The following is a 19,798-nucleotide window of genomic DNA, read 5'->3' as shown; positions in this document are numbered from 1 at the left end:
TAATACATATAGGTATATGAACATTTAAACATTTTAATTAGCTGTGAATCTGCCAAGCACGCTAGTCGTTGCTAGCTCTGGAAATCTTTTATATGTAAAAACGGTCAAGACCATCTCAAAACGTCAACCCTTATCTCAAAGTCTAAAAAGCACATCCATTAATGGTCAAGGAGGTTCAAACTGATTTTAAGAATGCAGCGTCTCCATGTGTTTGACATAGCTCTAAAGATTATCCCTCTTCAGCTGTTCTCCAGGAATATGTCACTGTCACTCAGCCTTCCAGGCAGACAGACGTGTGGCGGTGGGGACTACAGCTGACTATCCATTTAAGGCTACACGGGTCAATGTGAAAAGACATTCCCATATACATAGGATCTACGCGTGTAACATGGGTTGTCCTGTTTGAGAGCCAAATATGGGAAGGCAAACAGGGGACTCCCAAAGCATTCCTAAACTAGGGAACGGAAATACAAAGAGGAAAAAAAAAAGCAGGGTCTGGAAACGAATATATAAAGCCTTTGCTTCCACAGCCAAGTCACAACTGCAGCATTCAGCATCTAACCTCTCCGTGAAGGAGTAGACGTTTCCCTGCTCTAACCATGTGTGACGACGAAGAAACCACTGCCTTGGTCTGTGATAACGGTTCTGGCTTAGTGAAGGCTGGATTTGCAGGAGATGATGCACCCAGAGCTGTATTCCCATCCATCGTGGGCCGCCCACGCCACCAAGGTGTCATGGTAGGCATGGGGCAAAAAGACTCCTACGTTGGTGATGAAGCCCAAAGCAAGAGAGGTATCCTTACTTTGAAATATCCCATTGAACACGGCATCATCACTAACTGGGATGACATGGAGAAAATTTGGCACCATACCTTCTACAATGAGCTACGTGTGGCCCCTGAAGAGCATCCCACTCTGCTTACAGAAGCTCCACTAAACCCAAAGGCAAACAGGGAAAAGATGACACAAATCATGTTTGAGACCTTCAATGTTCCTGCCATGTACGTTGCTATCCAGGCTGTCCTATCCCTCTATGCTTCTGGTCGCACCACGGGTATTGTCCTGGACTCTGGGGATGGTGTCACACACAATGTCCCCATCTATGAAGGTTATGCTTTGCCACACGCCATCATGCGTCTTGACCTGGCTGGCCGTGACCTCACCGACTATCTTATGAAGATCCTCACTGAACGTGGCTATTCTTTTGTCACAACAGCCGAAAGAGAAATTGTCCGTGACATCAAGGAAAAGTTGTGCTATGTCGCTTTGGACTTTGAAAATGAGATGGCCACTGCAGCATCTTCATCCTCCCTGGAAAAGAGCTACGAGCTTCCTGATGGTCAAGTCATTACCATTGGCAATGAACGCTTCCGCTGCCCAGAAACACTTTTCCAACCTTCCTTCATTGGTATGGAGTCTGCTGGTATTCATGAAACCACCTACAACAGCATCATGAAGTGCGACATCGATATCCGCAAAGACCTGTATGCCAACAATGTTCTTTCCGGGGGAACCACCATGTATCCAGGTATTGCTGATCGTATGCAGAAGGAAATCACAGCTCTTGCTCCAAGCACCATGAAAATTAAGATCATTGCCCCACCTGAGCGCAAATACTCCGTCTGGATTGGAGGGTCCATCCTGGCTTCTCTGTCTACCTTCCAGCAGATGTGGATCAGCAAGCAAGAATATGATGAAGCTGGGCCATCAATTGTCCACCGTAAATGCTTCTAGATATGCATTGTTGTAGAGCACTGTGCTATCAGTATGGCTATACATAAACCCAGAGACATCAGGCTATGAACTCTGCACTACCGGAGACTTAGATCAAGTGTATGAATTACTTTTCATACTATTATTTCAACCCCAGAATCCATATAGTAATTGCATGGGTGATCTTTTATTTGGGGTAACACTCATTCCAAAGTTTGTATAATCATATAACAGTGTTAATGTCAAACTGCTGCTATAATGTCAAATAAACCATGAAAATGTAAACAGAATGATCTCTTATTGCTGGATATTGTAGCTTTAGAAGCTTGAAATCTGAACAAATGTGGTGTCCCAACCAGCTAAAAGGAGGATTCTTACATTACAATTTCTGAAAAAGATCTTGTTTTAGAATATGCACATGCTGTATACAATATGATGATGGAACATTTGGTATTTCATATACTATTCAAAGTCCAAAACTACATAACCAATACTTAAATCTAATAGCAATAAATGTAACATCCTGCGCTGAATAGCCAAAAAACCCACAACTGTACAGAAGTAGATTAAAAGAAGTAATGAAACTGTATTATAAAAAGGCAGTTGTGGGTATCAAAATATCACATGGCAAAAGAGGACATCTTTTTCAATACGGAGCATCAAAAATAACAAATAAAAATGGTTACAAAAGTAACATAATACTACAAAGTTGGTTATTCCTCACAGAATAACTCACTTCTCTCCGGTTCATCATGGGCCTCACACCAACGATCATGTTATACTGAATTACTCAAACATATCTGGACTTTAATATTAACTGAATTGACACATACATGAATAAAGGCAGCATTTGTATGAAGTTCGGCAGAAAGACTAATAAATGGACTAAATCAAGGATCAAAATATGCATAATAATGCTGTCTGCTAAAAGCATCACACGATAACACCAGGTGACCTCGCTTTCTGGGCTTGGAAGCTCAATACGTTACAGAGGGGTGATCTGTGAAGGACACAAATAGGTAGTCACAATACCTCCCATTCACTTGGGGATGTTTTTCAACAATGGATTATGCTACATTAAACTAGACAGCCAAGTAGCGCTTACAGCGATGGCTCCATATAAATGTGTCTGCATGCAACACACAACAGTCTGCTGAGGGGAAAAGAGCCATTAATACATTTACCAACACTTGTTCACCTCTCAAAAGACATCCCATTTAAAGCCAATCTGACCTTCCTTACATTACCGTCTACACACTTCGGGTAGGTGACAGCCTGAGGATTTTCTTCTGCACTGGAAAATCTGCAGATTTTATATTTTGCATCACAAAGGGTGAAATCTGCAGCACAAGTTGTGGAATAAAATCAATAAAAAAGCACAGTTTTCACACATATTCCCAAAGTGTATACCCTATACTTTGTAAATCTCATATACTTTGCTGCTACTATAAACACATGAATATCCTGCAGCAAATCTGCACTGTGCAAACAAGCCTGTATAGGATCGTGGTCGTTGCCCATAACCAGAGATCACCTGTAAATTCCACCTGGCCAATTCTGTTTTTTGACATACATTGATGCTTTGTGTTTTAAGTTTTAATCCTAAACTTAGCTAAAAAGGTCAGCGCTGTTCTCTCCAGATCGGAGCCAAAATGAGATATAATCTTGTGATGTGAAGGCTGGACCCACATCTCCTCTATATAGAAGAGATTACATATGAAGCCAGGGTTCTTCTACAGACCTACTAACACATTTATATTCCTATACGGCTGTGGTTCTACAAGAAGGTCACTCAATATGCAGCAAGTTCAGTCTGACAACTCGACTCCACGACATAGAACGTCCACTTAGTGCAATACATTTCTGGAATTCTGACCGAGGGGGGGGGGGGGGGGGGGGCAATTTTGCTCATGCAATCAGAAATGGAGTACTAGATGGTGTCTGTGTTTAACAGTTAGCAATGGTGAGGATCAGAAAATATTCTGATCCTAGCATAAGAATTTTGATGTCGTGATCAAAGTATCACAAGGTGGTAGAGGGTCTCTTTAGTACCTGATCACCAGGGGGCCGAGGAGGACAGCTCTGGGTAGAACAAAGGCCTACTGGGGCTGTCCTGTGTCTGCCCTAACAGCCGTCTGTTCATTTTACATGCACTTATCCTTTGCGGACTGCTATTAAGGATAACGTATAGAAATGAAAGAATTTTACTAAGATGCATTTTTCAGGCTCCATTAGATTATAGTCAGAGGAAAGAAGGCAAAGGTGGGACATGATTGAAACATAAAATATATTATATATATATATTATATATATAATATATATTAATATATATATATATATATATATATATATATATATATATATATATATATATACATACATATATATATATATATATATATATATATACATACATACACACACACACGCGCGCATTAAGAGGTATAAATAAGGTTCAGGAGGAAAGGGTTTTATTCGGAAGCTAAACACAAGAATCGCCTCAGATAATCGGGGAAAATCACAAGCAATGTCAGGAAATATTTTACTGAAAGAGTAGTAGATGCCAGGAACACACTTCCAGCAGACGTGGTTAGGAAATCAACAATAAAGGAATACAAGCATGTCTGGGGTAAGTATGTATCTATCCAAGAGAGAACTAATAAGAGATGGACTATGTGCCTTTTACCTATGTTCCTAAATTGTGTGAATACAGTCATACATCATTAACCCCGTGAGAACACATGGGTGTGCTTGGCTGTCTCCATCAGCAGCACACATGCTGGACCGCCATTCCATTCCAATCCTGCTAGCCCATGATGATGAGGAATGTGAGACTATGGCACCCCATTGTGCTGACCTGCTAAGAAAGCCTGTGTACAGCTTAAAATGCTATATCTTCTTCAAAGCATCACAGTCCTGCAAACAATGTGGTAGACTTCTGATAAAAAAGGCATATTCTGCACCTTCTTCATACAGAAAGGTTCATCTGTCCTCTAAACTGCATCTGCTTGCAGACACATCAAGTGCAGAATGCTGAGCTGTGATATATACCACTGACCTTCTACGTGCTACTTTGGGGATGAGGGATGTAACCAGTGTGTTGGGGGGAGGAAACAGAAGACGTTGTGACAGGCCACAGCATGAAACTACCTACTAGGGATGAAGGGCATCTGTTAATGTATGCAAGGTTAAATGTGAACTAGACACTAGAGAACAGCTCTCTATTCTGGCTCATTGGGAACTCCCAAAAACGAGAACCACCCCCTACAATGTCTACATGGCAAGTTTCTTTTTAAACCCTCTAACTAGGTTTCTCCTTTGTCTAAGGTCCTATCAGGTGGCTGCAACACAGAATATCAATCATGGAGAGCATACAGTAATTGGGCTAGAATGCTGCTCCACCTCTAAAGAAAGGAAGTGGAAGCCGGAGGAATCTACTCTGGGCCATGCGTCTCCAATGTGGCATTAAGTGCATGTCACAGTTATACAATAATTTGCGACTCTGCACTTCACTGAGCCCTTTCTCAAAGCAGTGCAAGAAGTGGGCGGGGCTTAGGAGGGGCGGGACTCCCGCAGCTCAACACTTCGCCAATAACTGGTGAACATTATAGTGCAGGTCTAGGTCAGCTTATAGGTGGCATATATTTGAATTTCTGACACATGGACAGCAAAAACCTATTAAGGGGTACGATTCTTTATTTTCCCTTAAACTGAAATCTTATAAATATGATACGTTTAAATGACTAACAAAAAGATGAGGTTATAGAAAGCCTTCCAGATTACTCAGGCATCGTCAGGCAAGGTTAAGTATCTGAATTATAATGTACACACATATATAAACACAACAGCAGAGACTTCATGTGATTGATTGATATTCCAAATAAAGCTTGAAAAGTAAAGGCTGATTTACACGCAACGATTATCGCTCAAAAGCCATCGTTTAGACGATAGCCGTTGCGTGTAAACACATGCCCATTGTGCACATCGCAGAGTTCAGCTCAGCATAAAATCAGTCATCCTTGAGAAGAGGGACGGCATACTGCGTTCTCCGCGGGCAGCGCTAATAGCACTGTATGCAGCCTGCTGCCCGCGGCAGAGCAAAAGCGATGTATTTAGAGAACAGACCACCCACTGTTCTATAAATACATGCAAATTAAGCTAGTCCGATACTAATGGGTTGATTAGCCCATTAGTACTTAATGCAAAAAGAGCACTAAAAACTGTCAGTTTGTGAAAAAATTTTGAGCAATTATCTTTGCGTGTAAATGGACCTTAAATCCTTAAGTAGTCCACAGGTAAAAGGGGGAGTTTTATGGTCTCTAAAAGCATGCAGGTTCGGACACCTGGTGCCCCCACTAACCTTGGACCAGATTGTGTACATGCTGCAGCGAGACAAATCCTTCAGCACAACTTACCCGGTGGGTAAGTTACAAACAGGGTCATAAACTTCTATTCCCACACTCTTCTCCTTTGGGATTTGAGGAGGTCTCAAATAGAATACTCATATATGTTCCATATTGTCTCCTTGGCCACAAAAATATTTAGTAATGTACAGGTAAAGGAGTGTCTGTGTGGCAATGAGATCGCACCCTTGTTTGAAGATTTTTGACTAGTTTCCTAAGTATACAACACCCAATGAGACATTTACTGCAGTGGATCAGGTGCACAATGTCAGGCGTGGAACATAGGAGTCTGGAAATACAGATTTATAGAAATCTGCCGACACTCTGAACACAGGACTGAATCTACCTGAGGGATTTATGGCAGGTTACAACAGGTGAAAGATTTGACCCAGGGACACAAAGCAGCAGCTCTCTGATCCTACATCATTTTAGTGACCACAGAACGCTCATCCTCTTATCTGGGGAGTAATTAAGGATTTACGGTGCTTTTGGACATGACTTATTGTTCAAAAAAATTATTCAAACGAACAAAAGTGAACGAAAATCATTACGTTTAAACTTATAGTTTAGTTTGCACAGCAATCTGTCAGTCCCCCTCATCCGCTTATACAGGGACTGAACGATTCTCATCTAAACAGGCGGCACGAGTGCGAATGAGTTAGCGGTCACGTCACTCGTCATTCAAACGAGAATCGGCTTGTGTAAAAGGATCGTTACCCCCCAAATTCATTCTGTTAGGCCTTATTCATATAAGCTGTCCGATTCTGATGCATAAAAAAGAAAACTAATTTTAATGCGTATGTCCATGTGCGTTACATCTGCTTCTTTATATCCGCGTGTCAGGTTATTTTTCTTGCGCTAAAAACAAAAACACAGGAGGACTAACTTTTTTTCAAGAATTGCTTAATAATGATCAGTGATAAACCAGGTACACGCAGAGGTCATCCATGCAAGTTTTTTGTTTGCTTGCTTTTGTTTTGCACACCCATTAAATAGGTTACTGTCATCCAAGATGCTGGACCAGATTAGGGCACGGCAGGATTTATTTACTTTTTTTAACAGGTCACTTAAAGAAGAAAAAAAAATTATATCTCATCTGCATCTCTCTCTCTATCTGGGTGCGCTGACTGGAATGGGTCAGTGGCAAATACAGACAGCAGAGATGTAAAAACAGTTTGTGTGAATAAGCCCTTATTCTATTAGAAGAATTGTTCATGTGCTTAAAGACTATTCTGTTTTTTGGAACAATCACACCATGTCTCCACTTATATGCATTTTTCGAGAAATCATGACTGATGAGACCCAAGTAGCCTAGAAAGTTTGTTTAAACATTTATTTTTGTTAGCCATTAAAAAAGAATACATACCTATAAAATGTTGTTGCTCTTGCCGCAAACAACTTGTTTTTTATGACACACACACACACACACCTTTTAGTTTTGGCACTTCTCTCTCCAGCACAGTTCAGATTAAGATTGGCATATAAAATGCCTACCTTAAAGGAAGGCTGTCGCCAGGTATGAGCACCATGAATTGAGTTATAGCGCTCACATGGTAGATTCCCTGGAGTTTGGTGGGGTATTTCCTAAATTTACCTAGCTCAGCTATTCACCACTGTCACATCTGAAAGTCAGCGCAGACCGTGCAGCCGGACCGCTGGCTGCGCACAATGGAACTCCACAGAACCTGCTGTATAAGTTCAGCTCATACCTGGGGACAGGTTCCCTTTAATAACACCACCCCTCTTCCCCCAAGAAGAGTTAATCTGAAGCATTCCAGCTAGTCATATTCCTGTTCCGTAGACACTATTATACAGCCAGTCTACCTCCTCGAGCTCCTGACACGCAGGGCGTAACGCTGTAAACATAAGGCTAATGACAATGAAAAGTGATAGCAAGATATTTCAACGCAGAAGTCAGGCTTGTGAAATGCCTGCGCTTCTCACCTAATAGGACATGAATCACAAAAATATAATAATTTGCCTCTCTGTCCTACAACTGCATTCACCACACAGACACCACAAATCTGAATATTTTATAACTACTACCAGGGAAAAGGGGAGTCTATATATTATTAAAGGCAGATTGTGGAAGTAGGAATGTCACGAGCACCATCACTAAGAACAGGTGCCTCATAAATGATTCAAACTGCTGGAAAGGCTTGATGCCGGCAGTTCAATTATATATAATGGGCTGGAGAATTTCAAGAGGCACATGCTCCTGCAGCCCCATGCTTCCCCACCGCCTCCACCAGTGATTAGCAGTGCTCGGGAGGGGCGCTGGGCAGCACAGAAGTAGTGCAGGCAGTGATTAGCTGTGCTCGGGAGGGGCGCTGGGCAGCACAGAAGTAGTGCAGGCTGCTGCTCCAGTATCACACAGATCACTGCCAGAACAGAGTAAAGTAGTTAGTGGAATCTTTATTGTTCCACTATAGAAGCACAAGGTTACTTCATTAATAAAGCAAAAGTATGTAATACAAAAGTGTTCAATGGAAAACAAGTTTCTTGAACTTAATATGAAGTGCGGCCACGCAAAGCTGTTCATACATACAAGATGGAAACTAACGGTATAAAGTGTTAAAAGAGCAGCTGTAACATTCATCCGAAGACACACGAGCGTATAAAAACATGTCCATGTCTTCACGAAAATAAATAAATAAAAAGACCATTCACATGCAGTCCATGTGCCCACTTTTTTTACTTCAGTATGCCATCAGTTATTAACATCCAGGGGAACGAGAAACTGAAACCGGTAAAGTTGGGTTTTTTTCTGCATTTCTCAGCAATTGATTCATGAAATATAGACGGCATCAGAGTGTAAATCATTTTTCCCCGCCTCCCTATTGACTTGAATAGCCTAGTGCCATCTGCAAGTCAGATAATAGAACATGCTACATTCTTCCATGTAATCTGTATGAGAAAGCCGATGTGTGATTGGGTATGACGACTATGGTCTGTGTGCTGTCCGAGTCCGGTCACTTGTAGACTGGGATAGCACACGGATTGAAAACACCATTGTGTACCTTTGGCCTAAATCACAAGTAAAATGTTACAATGAAATTGTCCCAAATAAAACATTAAAAATAATAGTGGTTTCAACCTATCTTTTCGAACAATACCCCTGCAGTTTTTGATGCAGCCTCTAAAGATAAAGGCAGAAGTGGATCCAGCAGAAAGGTGCAGCTTTTTAAAATAGATTCCATTCCTTTGGGATCCATTTCTGAAAGTTCCATTTAAAATAAATACATTTAATTAATACTTGGACTCGTTTATCAATCCTATGTAAAAACTGTATTTGTTGCCTATAACAACCAATCAGAGCTCAGCTTTCACTTCTGAAACTACTGTACTAAAATGAAAGCTGCTCTGTGATTTGGTGTTATGGGCAACAAGAATGGTTGTTATGGGCAAAAAAAAAACTGTTCTTGTTGCCCATAACAACCAATCACAGAGCAGCTTTCATTTTAGTACAGCTTAAGAAATGAAAGCCAAGCTCTGATTGGTTGTTATAGGCAACAAATACAGTTTTTCTTTTACACAGGATTGATAAAGGAGGCCCATTGTATGTAAAACCACCCAGGCTAGGGCACCATGGTGAGACTGCGGAAGCGACATACTATGCAGCCGAAGATCACACTACCGTGCTGCCTTCATCGCAGTGAATGTGATCATGTTGTGACCCACAAATTGCTCTTATCGTCACAAAATATTAAAGCTTTTTCGGTTATCTTGTAGTTGTTGCAATGCAATCACACTTTCATTACTAGTAATGCATGCAGGGTAACACCACAATCTTTGATCATGTGACACTCGCTTTTTAGCCATATCCTAGGGGGGGGGGGGGGTTTGTTTGTTTTTTTAAACTGAATCAAAATCAGTGGTTCAAAAATACACGGCATATGAGCGGCAGAAGGCACCACATGGTCCTGGCTGGAAATGGGGCGCAGCCACAACCACGTAGGATTTCTTTCCCAATCATGCTGGGGAGCGAGCGTATCTGCACAATAGTACTCCCTGCATCCATTCATACACTGAAGAGCATTCTATATACAGTTTTAGAAAGACTTTTTTTTCTAAACTCCTAACGATGACCAAGTCATGTTTAGTTCTCCCGCATATTTTATCAGTGTTGACTGTTTTATTATCCCATCCATGTAGTTATTTGCGACTTGTTTTTGCAACCCATTCGTCACACTAATGTAGGACCCCCATTATAAGAAAATTGGGTGTTGGGTGGCAGTGGAATCCACTGTATGATAGATCCAGCACTCTGCTGTGTTTTTATTAGAAATTAAAGGGGAAAAAAACGGTTGTAAAGTGCGACTAAAGTTTTTTAAAGGAAAAAAAAAAAACCTTCAAAGAGGCCCATCACTCCCCATCCTATTACTTTCCCTCCCCCATTTACCATAGGATCTTGGGCTTTATTCACATGAGCGTTTTTACACTGCCTTGTAGCCACGTTTTCACACTGGACGAATATCACGACCATCTGAGGCATTGGATTTCAATGCATTCATTCACATAAGCGATTTTGCGCCACGAACAAGCACCCGGTGGCAAAAAATAGCACATACGCTGCAGATTCCAGCAGGCGCTTTTACAGGCGCCCGGAAAAGCTAGTTTTGGTTTTATCTTATGGCCGGAATACGCTGGCAGCTCGCATTGACTTCTATGGGAGCTGAAAAAATAGGGAGTGGGAGGCAGTTTAGCAGCGTCCAACGCAGCTTACAGGTGCCTCTATTTAGGCAATTGAAATGATTCTGAGGATTTATGCCGAACAAGGGATTTCCGGGCTGCAACATTTTTTTTCACTAATACATTGCACATCGTGTGAATGGACAAGAAAAAGCTAATTAAGCTTGGGACTTGATCACGTCATTTCTTTATTCACGCGATTTAACGGAGTGTGGGCGACCGTTAAGACACATACTCATGTGGAAGAGCCCAAATTCAGACAACTGTATATCGGCCGGGTATTCACGTCGGCCGATATACAGCGTCTCTCTCTGCAGGGGGAGGAGGCTGGAAAAGCCGGGAGCACTGCTCTGAGCTCCCGCCCCCCCCCCCCCCCCTACCTCCTCTCCGTGGGACGGGGCCGGGCTAAGTTCTGGGAAATAGCTCTGCCAACATCCCACCTCTCCTCATTGAAAATAGTGCAGGGGGAAGGAGAGGAGGCAGAGAGGGGGCGGGAGCTCGGAGCACTGCTCCCGTCTCTTCCAGCCTCCTCCCTCTGCAGAGAGAGACGACGTATATCTGCCGGCGTGAATACCCAGCCGATATACGATCATCTGAATGCACCCTTAGTCTGATATGTGTATACTATAATATATTGCTACAGGTTTAAAAACAAGTACTATGATATTTGTTTTAACATGCGGTCATTCTTATACATTTCTTTATCAATTTATGTGCAATAGAAAAGTTTTTTGTTACACTTTAAAAACACCTCTTTACAGGGTTTCTCTAGGTCTGAACTATTAGTGACCCATCCTTAATAGTTGATTGGCAGGGGTTCACCACTCAGGACCCTCGGGTGATCAGCTGTTATCCAAACTGAATGGGAGCTGTACCTGCATTACCAACGCAGGCTGCTGCTCTCTGCTTCAGTTCCACTCTTACATCAGATTAGCACTTGACCTCCGCAGCCGCAGTGGTCATGTGTTGTACTACTGTGATGGGGCCAGGATGTCAGTATTACAGCACACAACTGCTGTGGCAGCAGCCACATATTAGCCATTTGTTAACAACAACCAGGAGCACTGCATGACCCTCTGCTCTGGTTTGGCGATAAAGAAGAGGGAAGTAGCATTAGAACATCAGTTTAAAAAAAATACAAGCTGGAAAACCCCTTTAAATGTTAACAATTGTACTTGTTTCAATCCCAGACCATATAGTACTTTAACTCAGTAACGTCACTTTACATTGAAAATAAAGAAAAAAATCAAGGCAAATCGCAAAACAAAATCTATACTCACTGGTGAGCTCATGGTGTATAACATCTGCAAGATTAGGTTCATCTCCCCACCAGAAAACCCAGAGCTCTTTGCAGTCCGGCAGGACCTCACGTCTCCATACACACAATAGGTTGGCCTGTAAGCAACGGATGAAGCTCAAAAGAATGGGGTCGTCTTGGGCCGGAGCAGAGATGATTGGACTGCAGTCGCCATGGCCTTGGAACTTGTATCGACGCCATTTGATGCCAGTTAATTCAGCCTGGGAATAAATACAAACAGATAGTTAAGAAATCTGTGTTTACTAACAAAGGACCAGGTGAAGAAAATAAGTAAATTAAAAAATCCCTGTGATTGAGTCCACAGACCAGTTCATTCTCCACATAAGGCCGAATGCACACGAACAGGTGGGATTCTGGCTCCGAGATCTCACAGCCGGAATCTGACCCGGTGTCCCGGCGGTGACCCTCGCGTACCTGTCCGCTCTTTGTGTACATTCGACAGTTTCTTCAGCCACGCTCAAAACATAGGCAAACATCTGGTAATATATCATCCATACTAATATAATGATGTAGCAAAAGGATAGCCACAAAGTAAACACTGCTCTGAGAAAGAACGCGCTAAACTACTGCAATTTATAAAGCCATGTTAAGCTACACCCTCCCTGCGTCTCTAGCAAGAGGGGAGATTTCCAGAAGGCAGTAATGGGTCGGTGCCACACAGCAGCAAATCTGCTGCAACCGAGAATAAGGCCAGGCATGACCGACAATGTCAGTGTAAACAAAGAACCAGCGGAGTCAGTGCTGAACTATTACAATCCTGGCGTTCCTTCATGTTTTACACTAGTCCTCACCTCTCCTGATTCCAGTTACATTCTATGCCAGGATCCCTTGAGTTGCAATGGCCTCAGGATACAAGATTTTCAACATACAATGGGTCTTTCTCAGGCCACTGTAACTTGAAACCAGACTCCACATACAGTACAATGTCAGACAGTTCAGATCTGCGGCATGAGCATTTTGCTAGAATATCCAAACAGTCAACACTGATTAAACCTAAGTGTATACACAGATTGGCTGTAAAGTAGCAGTTACTGCGGTGCAGTAGTGCCCAGTGCCAGGAGGAGCCCTTCCTTGGAGGGCAGATCCATTGTATTTTCTGGACACTGAAGAAGCCGCTGTCCTGTTAAAGTATACTGTATGCAAGGACTTGCCTTATTCATATTATATTCTTAGATCTTTCTGTATTACTATTTGCTGCCATTTCAAGGGCTTCGCAACCAATTCGTTTTCTATACAGATACAGTTTTGACATACAATACTTTCCAACACATAATGGTCATCGCAGAACCAATTAATATTGATGGTCCACTGTATAACGCTTCTCGGTGTGCCAGATTTTACATGCACATTCATATATTTGCTTTCACCCTCCACAGCTGTGCTCCCATATTATATAATCAGTGTGCGCTGCAGAAGAAATGTTCCAACCATGTGTCAAAATATTTTATGCAAATCCTGCTTCACCACACAGAATCTGTACAGCATGAAACCTACTCAGAAGATGTCGCCGTAACATGCTACGCCCGGGATCCCAACAACCATCAGTTCCACACATACGATAACAGAACAGTGCCCACATCTTATCTCGCCCCTACATAGAGATCTCACGCTACACATTCACAACAAGCAGGTTGTCCTCTCTTTAATGCTGTGTACCGTGCTCTTCTGGACTAGAAGCAGAGTCATCTCTTTATTGGTTGCCTTACAAAACCTATTGTAGTCATCTTAAAGGGGAATTTCTCATTGATTAAAGAACCTTATTTGAGAAAAAGCACTAGAACATGGATGTCCCACGATTTCTGGTCCAGGCATCACAAAAGCATGTGCAGTTCGATCATACAAGAGGCTGCACATTACGGGGGGAGTTTACTAAAGACTGGGGCACTTTTTGCTTAGAACAGGGAGTCTCTGAAACGTCGGGTCATTTTATTTCTGCATCTATTACTAGGAGCTGGATATGTTTAGCAGCATAGGATGGGCACTTTATAGAACGTGAGAGCATACATAAATGTACTGGTTCCAGTTAATGAAGTCATAGGCGTCCAGTGTGTCGCTATACAGTGCCTCTGCTATGTGCCAACAAAACGGTCTTACATGCTTGAACATACCCTAAACAACCCAAACCTGCCTTAATATCTCCAAAATACAGACTGCAATGAAACACAGCACAATTCTTTGCTCTTCAACCCTCTGTGTGGCAATTTACAAAACCGGGGATGCTGTAAAGGCCCCAAAACTTCTAATCTTCCCCATGTATTGACCAAACAACAATGTGTCTCTTCCTGGCACATGACATAATTGGGGCCATCAGGAAGAAAGCCGTGCGTTTTAGTTTTAGGCAGAGGTCCTGTTTAGTTGGACATGGGTAAAAAGCACAAAATATTCAAAGTCAGTAAGGAATTATGAAATGAGCTACAAACTGTGCATTCTTTATACAGGTTCTCACAATTTTGTTGCGCTTTTTGGGTCCATGGCATTCTTGCATGTCGCAGCCGGCTCTAGGTATGGCAATCCTTCTATTGTTTTCCCATAGAATTCTCTATGCGAGGAAAAACGATCCTTATATGTGACCAAACAGCAAACCAAAATAATAAAAAAATATTTTTTAAAAAGCCTAAATTTCATAGCTCTAACACATAAAAAAAAGCCATAAGACTGAAGGAAACCTAATACTGACACAGTAGCAGAGTACTTACCCATGTATGTTCCTACCAGTGATACCTGGCTATTGTGTCAGCATTCCAATCCTTTCGCTAGTTATTTTCTTTAAGTGGCCTCCTTTTAGTGCATGCTCTGGCGGACAGCGCGGACCCCTGCAGCTGTACTACAATTATAACTCCAATGATGGGCACATAGGATGAAATGCTTGCTGCTGCGACCACATGCAGAGGACCACTGGACACAAGATTTGTAATACTGCCTGTAAAGTGTGACCCTAGTCTCAGTGGGAAAAAGTCCGTGTTCACTTGAGTCACTGAAAAGTACCAAAATCTCACCGTATGCAACACTTTGGTAAAATAATTCACAAGTGCCACTGTCCTTGTTGGCTACCACCACATTTATGGGGACAGGGACAAGTGAGACATTTTTTGGCAGCCTCTGCGCCTAGCTAGAATTTTATTCTTGGCTATTGATAAATACTCTGATCATACTTTTGTTGCTCTGTTCCATGACTGGATAGAGAAAAAAAAAATACATAAATATATATTAAATGCTTGATCCATCAGATGTTAGAAACCAGAGGTGACTACCGGAACCCATTAGGTTCTGTCCAGTTTCAGCCATCGCCAGCTTTTTTTTCCCCCCTCCCAGTAAAATAGAAAACTTATGACAGACGTCTGAACAGAACCAAACGCATCAAGAACACCCTGATTATCCTTCATGAATAGTTCGACTCACTCAATGCAACTAGCTGAAAACTAGTCAAAAAAAATAAAAATCATTTCGGCAGAGATGCCTGGCCACCCTGGAGTAAAGCATGTTCTAAAATTGTTGCATTTCCAGTATAAATGTGTTTGTACTGACATGGAGACTGACATAGCACAGTGCACTGCTGTAATCTCCTTTATGCAGAGTCACTAACAGTTCACAGCAATGCTGCACACATCCATGTAACCAAGCGGTTGACTATTTTAGGATTTTTCCCGGGACAAGATGCATTCTTGTTGGTAAAAACTTTAACAGAAAATTGTGAAATGGAACAGAATGATGGCAAAAGCTCTGTAAACCCAGGGGAGGAAAGTAAATGGAAAGTGTAGGTTTGCAAGAATGCTGTTCATCAGCCTGCCGGAGGCAAATGAGCTGTGTGTTTCTTAAAGGGCCATTAGATCTAAAACAGATGTTTATTGAGGAGGGGGAAACAAACATATCTACTGCAGCATTATCAAAACAAATAATGTAACTGTAACAAAGTCCTAACACGGGATATTGTGGGCTATGTCGTAAGAAAAATGAACTCGTGTGTATTACTGGAGGATAGATGCAAAAACTATTTCTCCACACTGCTTAAATGGACACCAACGTAGCACATAACTTACACTGGTGCTTGAAGGTTTCTGACCCCTTCAGAATTTTCCATATTGCTTACAGTTAACCTAAAACAATCAGACTTTCACACAAGTCCTAAAAGTCAATAAATAGAAGCAAATCAAACAAGTGAGAAATATTAGACATCTGCGGAAATGATCTAATGTGTCTGAGTGCCAAAAGTATGTGAACCTTTGCCTTCAGTATTGGCGTGCCCCCCTTGTGCAGCAGTAACTGCATCTTAACGTTTTCGGTAATTGTTGATTAGACCAGCACATCGGCTTGGAGGAATTTGTAGCCCTCCGTACAGGACAGCTTCAACTCTGTTATGTTGGTGGGTTTCCTCTCATTAAACTGTTGGCTTCAGGGTCTTCCACAACAGTTCTATAGGATTAAGGTCCGGACTTTGACTTGGCCATTCCAGACCTTTAACCATTCTTGTGTAGTTTGGGTCGTTGTCCTGCTGCACGATCCACGTTCTCTTGAGATTTAAAGGGTTTAATACCATGTTAGCCAGTAGACCATAATGTGATTATTCTCAGTAAGAGAAACAAAAGTAATATTGGAGATATGATCTTTTTGTTAGCCATTAAAAGGTATGTTACAAGCTTCCAAATCTACTTCGGATTCTCCTTCAGGCATTGTGTTATATCTGAAGCATTAATTAATATAGGATAGATAGATGTCAAGTCAACATTCTAAAAAGAATTTGGGGAGTACATGTTCTATTCAGCTTTGTCACGCCCAACAAAGGCCTAAACATTTCAAAAGGCTTCAAGGCAGAATGGGCTGAGAAATACAGAGCAGAGATAACACGGCAGCCTGATGACCTCCCCTAACATCAATTTAGAGACCATAAAACGTTGACATCCTTATCAGTAGACTAATCTAGTATTTACTGCTCTGCTCATCCTGTTCTGCTATTGTTTTAAGTGCAAATTAATCACACCATGTATGTGCTCTTTAAAAGTAGGTGTGTATAATATATTTATTTCTTCAGATTTATCCCATTATGCCAGATGGAGAACCCTAGGTAGGTTCGAAAGCTTGCTGTAACTTTATTTTGTTAGCCAATAAGAAGGTATCATGTCTTCAAGATTACTTTCTTTCACTGAAAACAAATCACATTGTGCTTTGGAGGTTCAGCTCACAGACAGAAGTCCTGGTACTTGCCTTTAGAATTTGCTGATAGAATTCAGAATTCATAGTTACATTAATGATGGCAAGCGATCCTGGCCACCCAAACCATAACACTACAACCACAGTGTTTCACAGATGATGTGGGGTTTTTGTGCTGTAATGTAGTGTTTTCTTTCTCCAAACATAACGCTTCTCATTTAAGCCGAAAAGCTCTATTTTGGTCTCATCTGTTCACAAACCATTGTTCTCATAGATTTCTGACTTGCCCAGGTCATTTTTAGCAAGTTGCAGACGAGCAGCATATTCTTTTTGGAGAGCAGTGGCTTTCTCCTTGCAACCCTGCCATGCACACCATTGTTGTTCAAGGTCCTCGCAGACTATTATACATCTTGCTGTTGGCATGATCTTTGTTGGTTCAACCACCCTGGGAAGGAGTTTAAGTAATGTTCTTGAATTTTCTTCATTTGTACACAGACTGTGGATTGCTGGAGTCCAAACTCTTTAGATATGGTTTTGCAACCTTTTTCCATGCTGATGATCAACAACGCTTCTTCCGAGGTTCTACTTGGTCCATGCCATGCTAAACTTACAACTGTGTTATGAGTGATATCTCCCTGTTCTTCAAGTAAAACAAAGCACCCTAAAGGTTCACATATTTTTGCTATTCACAGACATGTGATATTTGATCATTTTCCTCAATAAATAACTGACCAAGTCTAATATTTTTAATTACTTCTTTGATTTTGTTGTCCATCTACTTTTAAGACGTATGTGACAATCAGATGTAGTTTTAGGTTAAATCTAAGCAGAAATATGGAAAATTCAGAAGGATTCACACACGTTCAAGTATCAATATGCCCATCACAGCTTATGTATGTATCATCAATCTTTTAATATAATCTTTTTTTTGTTTAATCATTGAAAATGAATTTTAAGTGGCTGCCATTTGGGGTCTCCCTTCCAGCACCTTTGCAAGCCACTCCCTGTTGGACATTTGGCTTCTTTAGTAACAGGGACATCAGGACACTGCTAGTCACTACATGCAACAAAGGGGAAGACAATCAGATTCAGCTTTGCAGCTCATTGGAGAAGAGCTATACAAGGCAGGATGGCAAGTGTGGAAGGCAAAATTCCAGCTGGTGTATTACTGGCAGAATGGCTGACTGAGGACACCCCCTACCTGTAAGTGGATTGCAAACAGCAGGAGAGCAGAAAAATAGGAAACTCTATATGGAAAACAGCAGCCAATGAAGAACTGAGTTGCTTCTGAAAATGTTTTTAAAACAGTTGCATTTTTAACTTTAATTTACGGATGGGTGACGACCCAATGCTAGGTCACCTGAGCGGCGCAACCATTCACCAGCTGAAGAGAGCCAGTGATTTACTGCAGCGGTCACATGGCCTTTTTGTCAGAGATGTCATCACCAGCTCCGTACAATGGTACTGAAGTTCAGCAGGGACCGGAGAGCCGGGAGGACAGTAGTGGCTGGGGAGCATGAGCGGATGGAGTACGAGTTCTGTTATTTTACTACTGCAGACTGGGGGCACTCTTACCACGTAGCAGAAATGATGCAGAATTTCCACAGTAAAAAATTCCTTTGCAAATTCTTCAGCATTTCCACATCCAAAACAAAGTCAAAATCTGCAAAATTGTCGCATATTCTGAATCGAAATGGTATCTGTAACAGATTTCTGAATGTACAGAGCTCCCCTCACCTCTGAGGTTTTTGCGCTATCAACACTCACTGCCACCGGGTACCCGGCAGCCTCTAGCAAGCGAAGCATCACTGGTTAGGTGATGCCACATCTGCATCACCTGACCAGCAGCGCTGCACTCACTACAGGCTGCCAAATATCCGGTGCCACGGAGCGCTGATGGCACAAAGTCTTCGGAGGTGAGGGGAGCACTGTAACTTCAGAAAATGTCTGCGAATACACAGCTGATTTCAAGTCAAATTCTGCAACAATGGTGCAGAATTTGACTCCCTTTGGATGCGGAAATTCTGCAGCATTTCCGCTACGTGTAAACGTACCCTTTTTGAAGAGGTTTTTGAACAGAAGTGTGTCCCAGCATAACCTACTGTTGAGGTTAAAGGGGTTATGGCCAAGTTGATTAAAAAATTGCAATATAATTCCACATCTCACATGCAGTTTTCTGTGGCTTAAAATTGAACAGCACAAACTATGACCCTTTAGGCTTTGGCTGTGTACCCTAGAGGGACGGCCTGCTAAAGTCACCTACAAGGCAGGAGTTAATTAAGGACACAGCTCCATTTCTATGGTTACCTCTATAAGCAGGCCAGAACATTATGTTCACATGACCCAGGCATAAGAGGAACCCTGGTTTACAGTACTGTAGACTGTGGCTGCTGTGTGTTTGGAGTTTATTGCTGCATAAATACACCTTCACCGCAAAGCATCAACAAGTACATAAGCCATAAGGAGGCCGATTGCAGGCCTCATACAGGAAGACTAAGATCTATAGTCATAGCGGTAACCCGATTGGG

At 42.0% G+C, this 19,798-nt stretch overlaps 2 protein-coding genes across 2 annotated transcripts in view; one reads left to right on the top strand and one right to left on the bottom strand.

Moving 5' to 3' along the window:
- Positions 1 to 19,798, bottom strand: part of MED13L (mediator complex subunit 13L) — a 131,078-nt gene that overhangs the window by 83,440 nt on the left and 27,840 nt on the right. The window contains exon 2 of the mRNA XM_066603830.1: positions 12,088 to 12,325. Coding sequence (XP_066459927.1) covers positions 12,088 to 12,325 — 238 coding nt within the window. The remainder of the gene's footprint in view (positions 1 to 12,087; positions 12,326 to 19,798) is intronic.
- On the top strand, positions 527 to 2,002 carry LOC136628152 (actin, alpha cardiac muscle 1). The gene has a single exon (XM_066603829.1). The coding sequence runs from the start codon at positions 600 to 602 to the stop codon at positions 1,731 to 1,733; it is 1,134 nt and encodes a 377-aa protein (XP_066459926.1). The 5' UTR covers positions 527 to 599; the 3' UTR covers positions 1,734 to 2,002.

Source organism: Eleutherodactylus coqui, chromosome 5, assembly GCF_035609145.1.
Source record: "Eleutherodactylus coqui strain aEleCoq1 chromosome 5, aEleCoq1.hap1, whole genome shotgun sequence".
NCBI lineage: Eukaryota > Metazoa > Chordata > Amphibia > Anura > Eleutherodactylidae > Eleutherodactylus > Eleutherodactylus coqui.
Note: the sequence above shows the minus strand (reverse complement) of the source record. Positions and strands in the feature narration are given on the sequence as shown.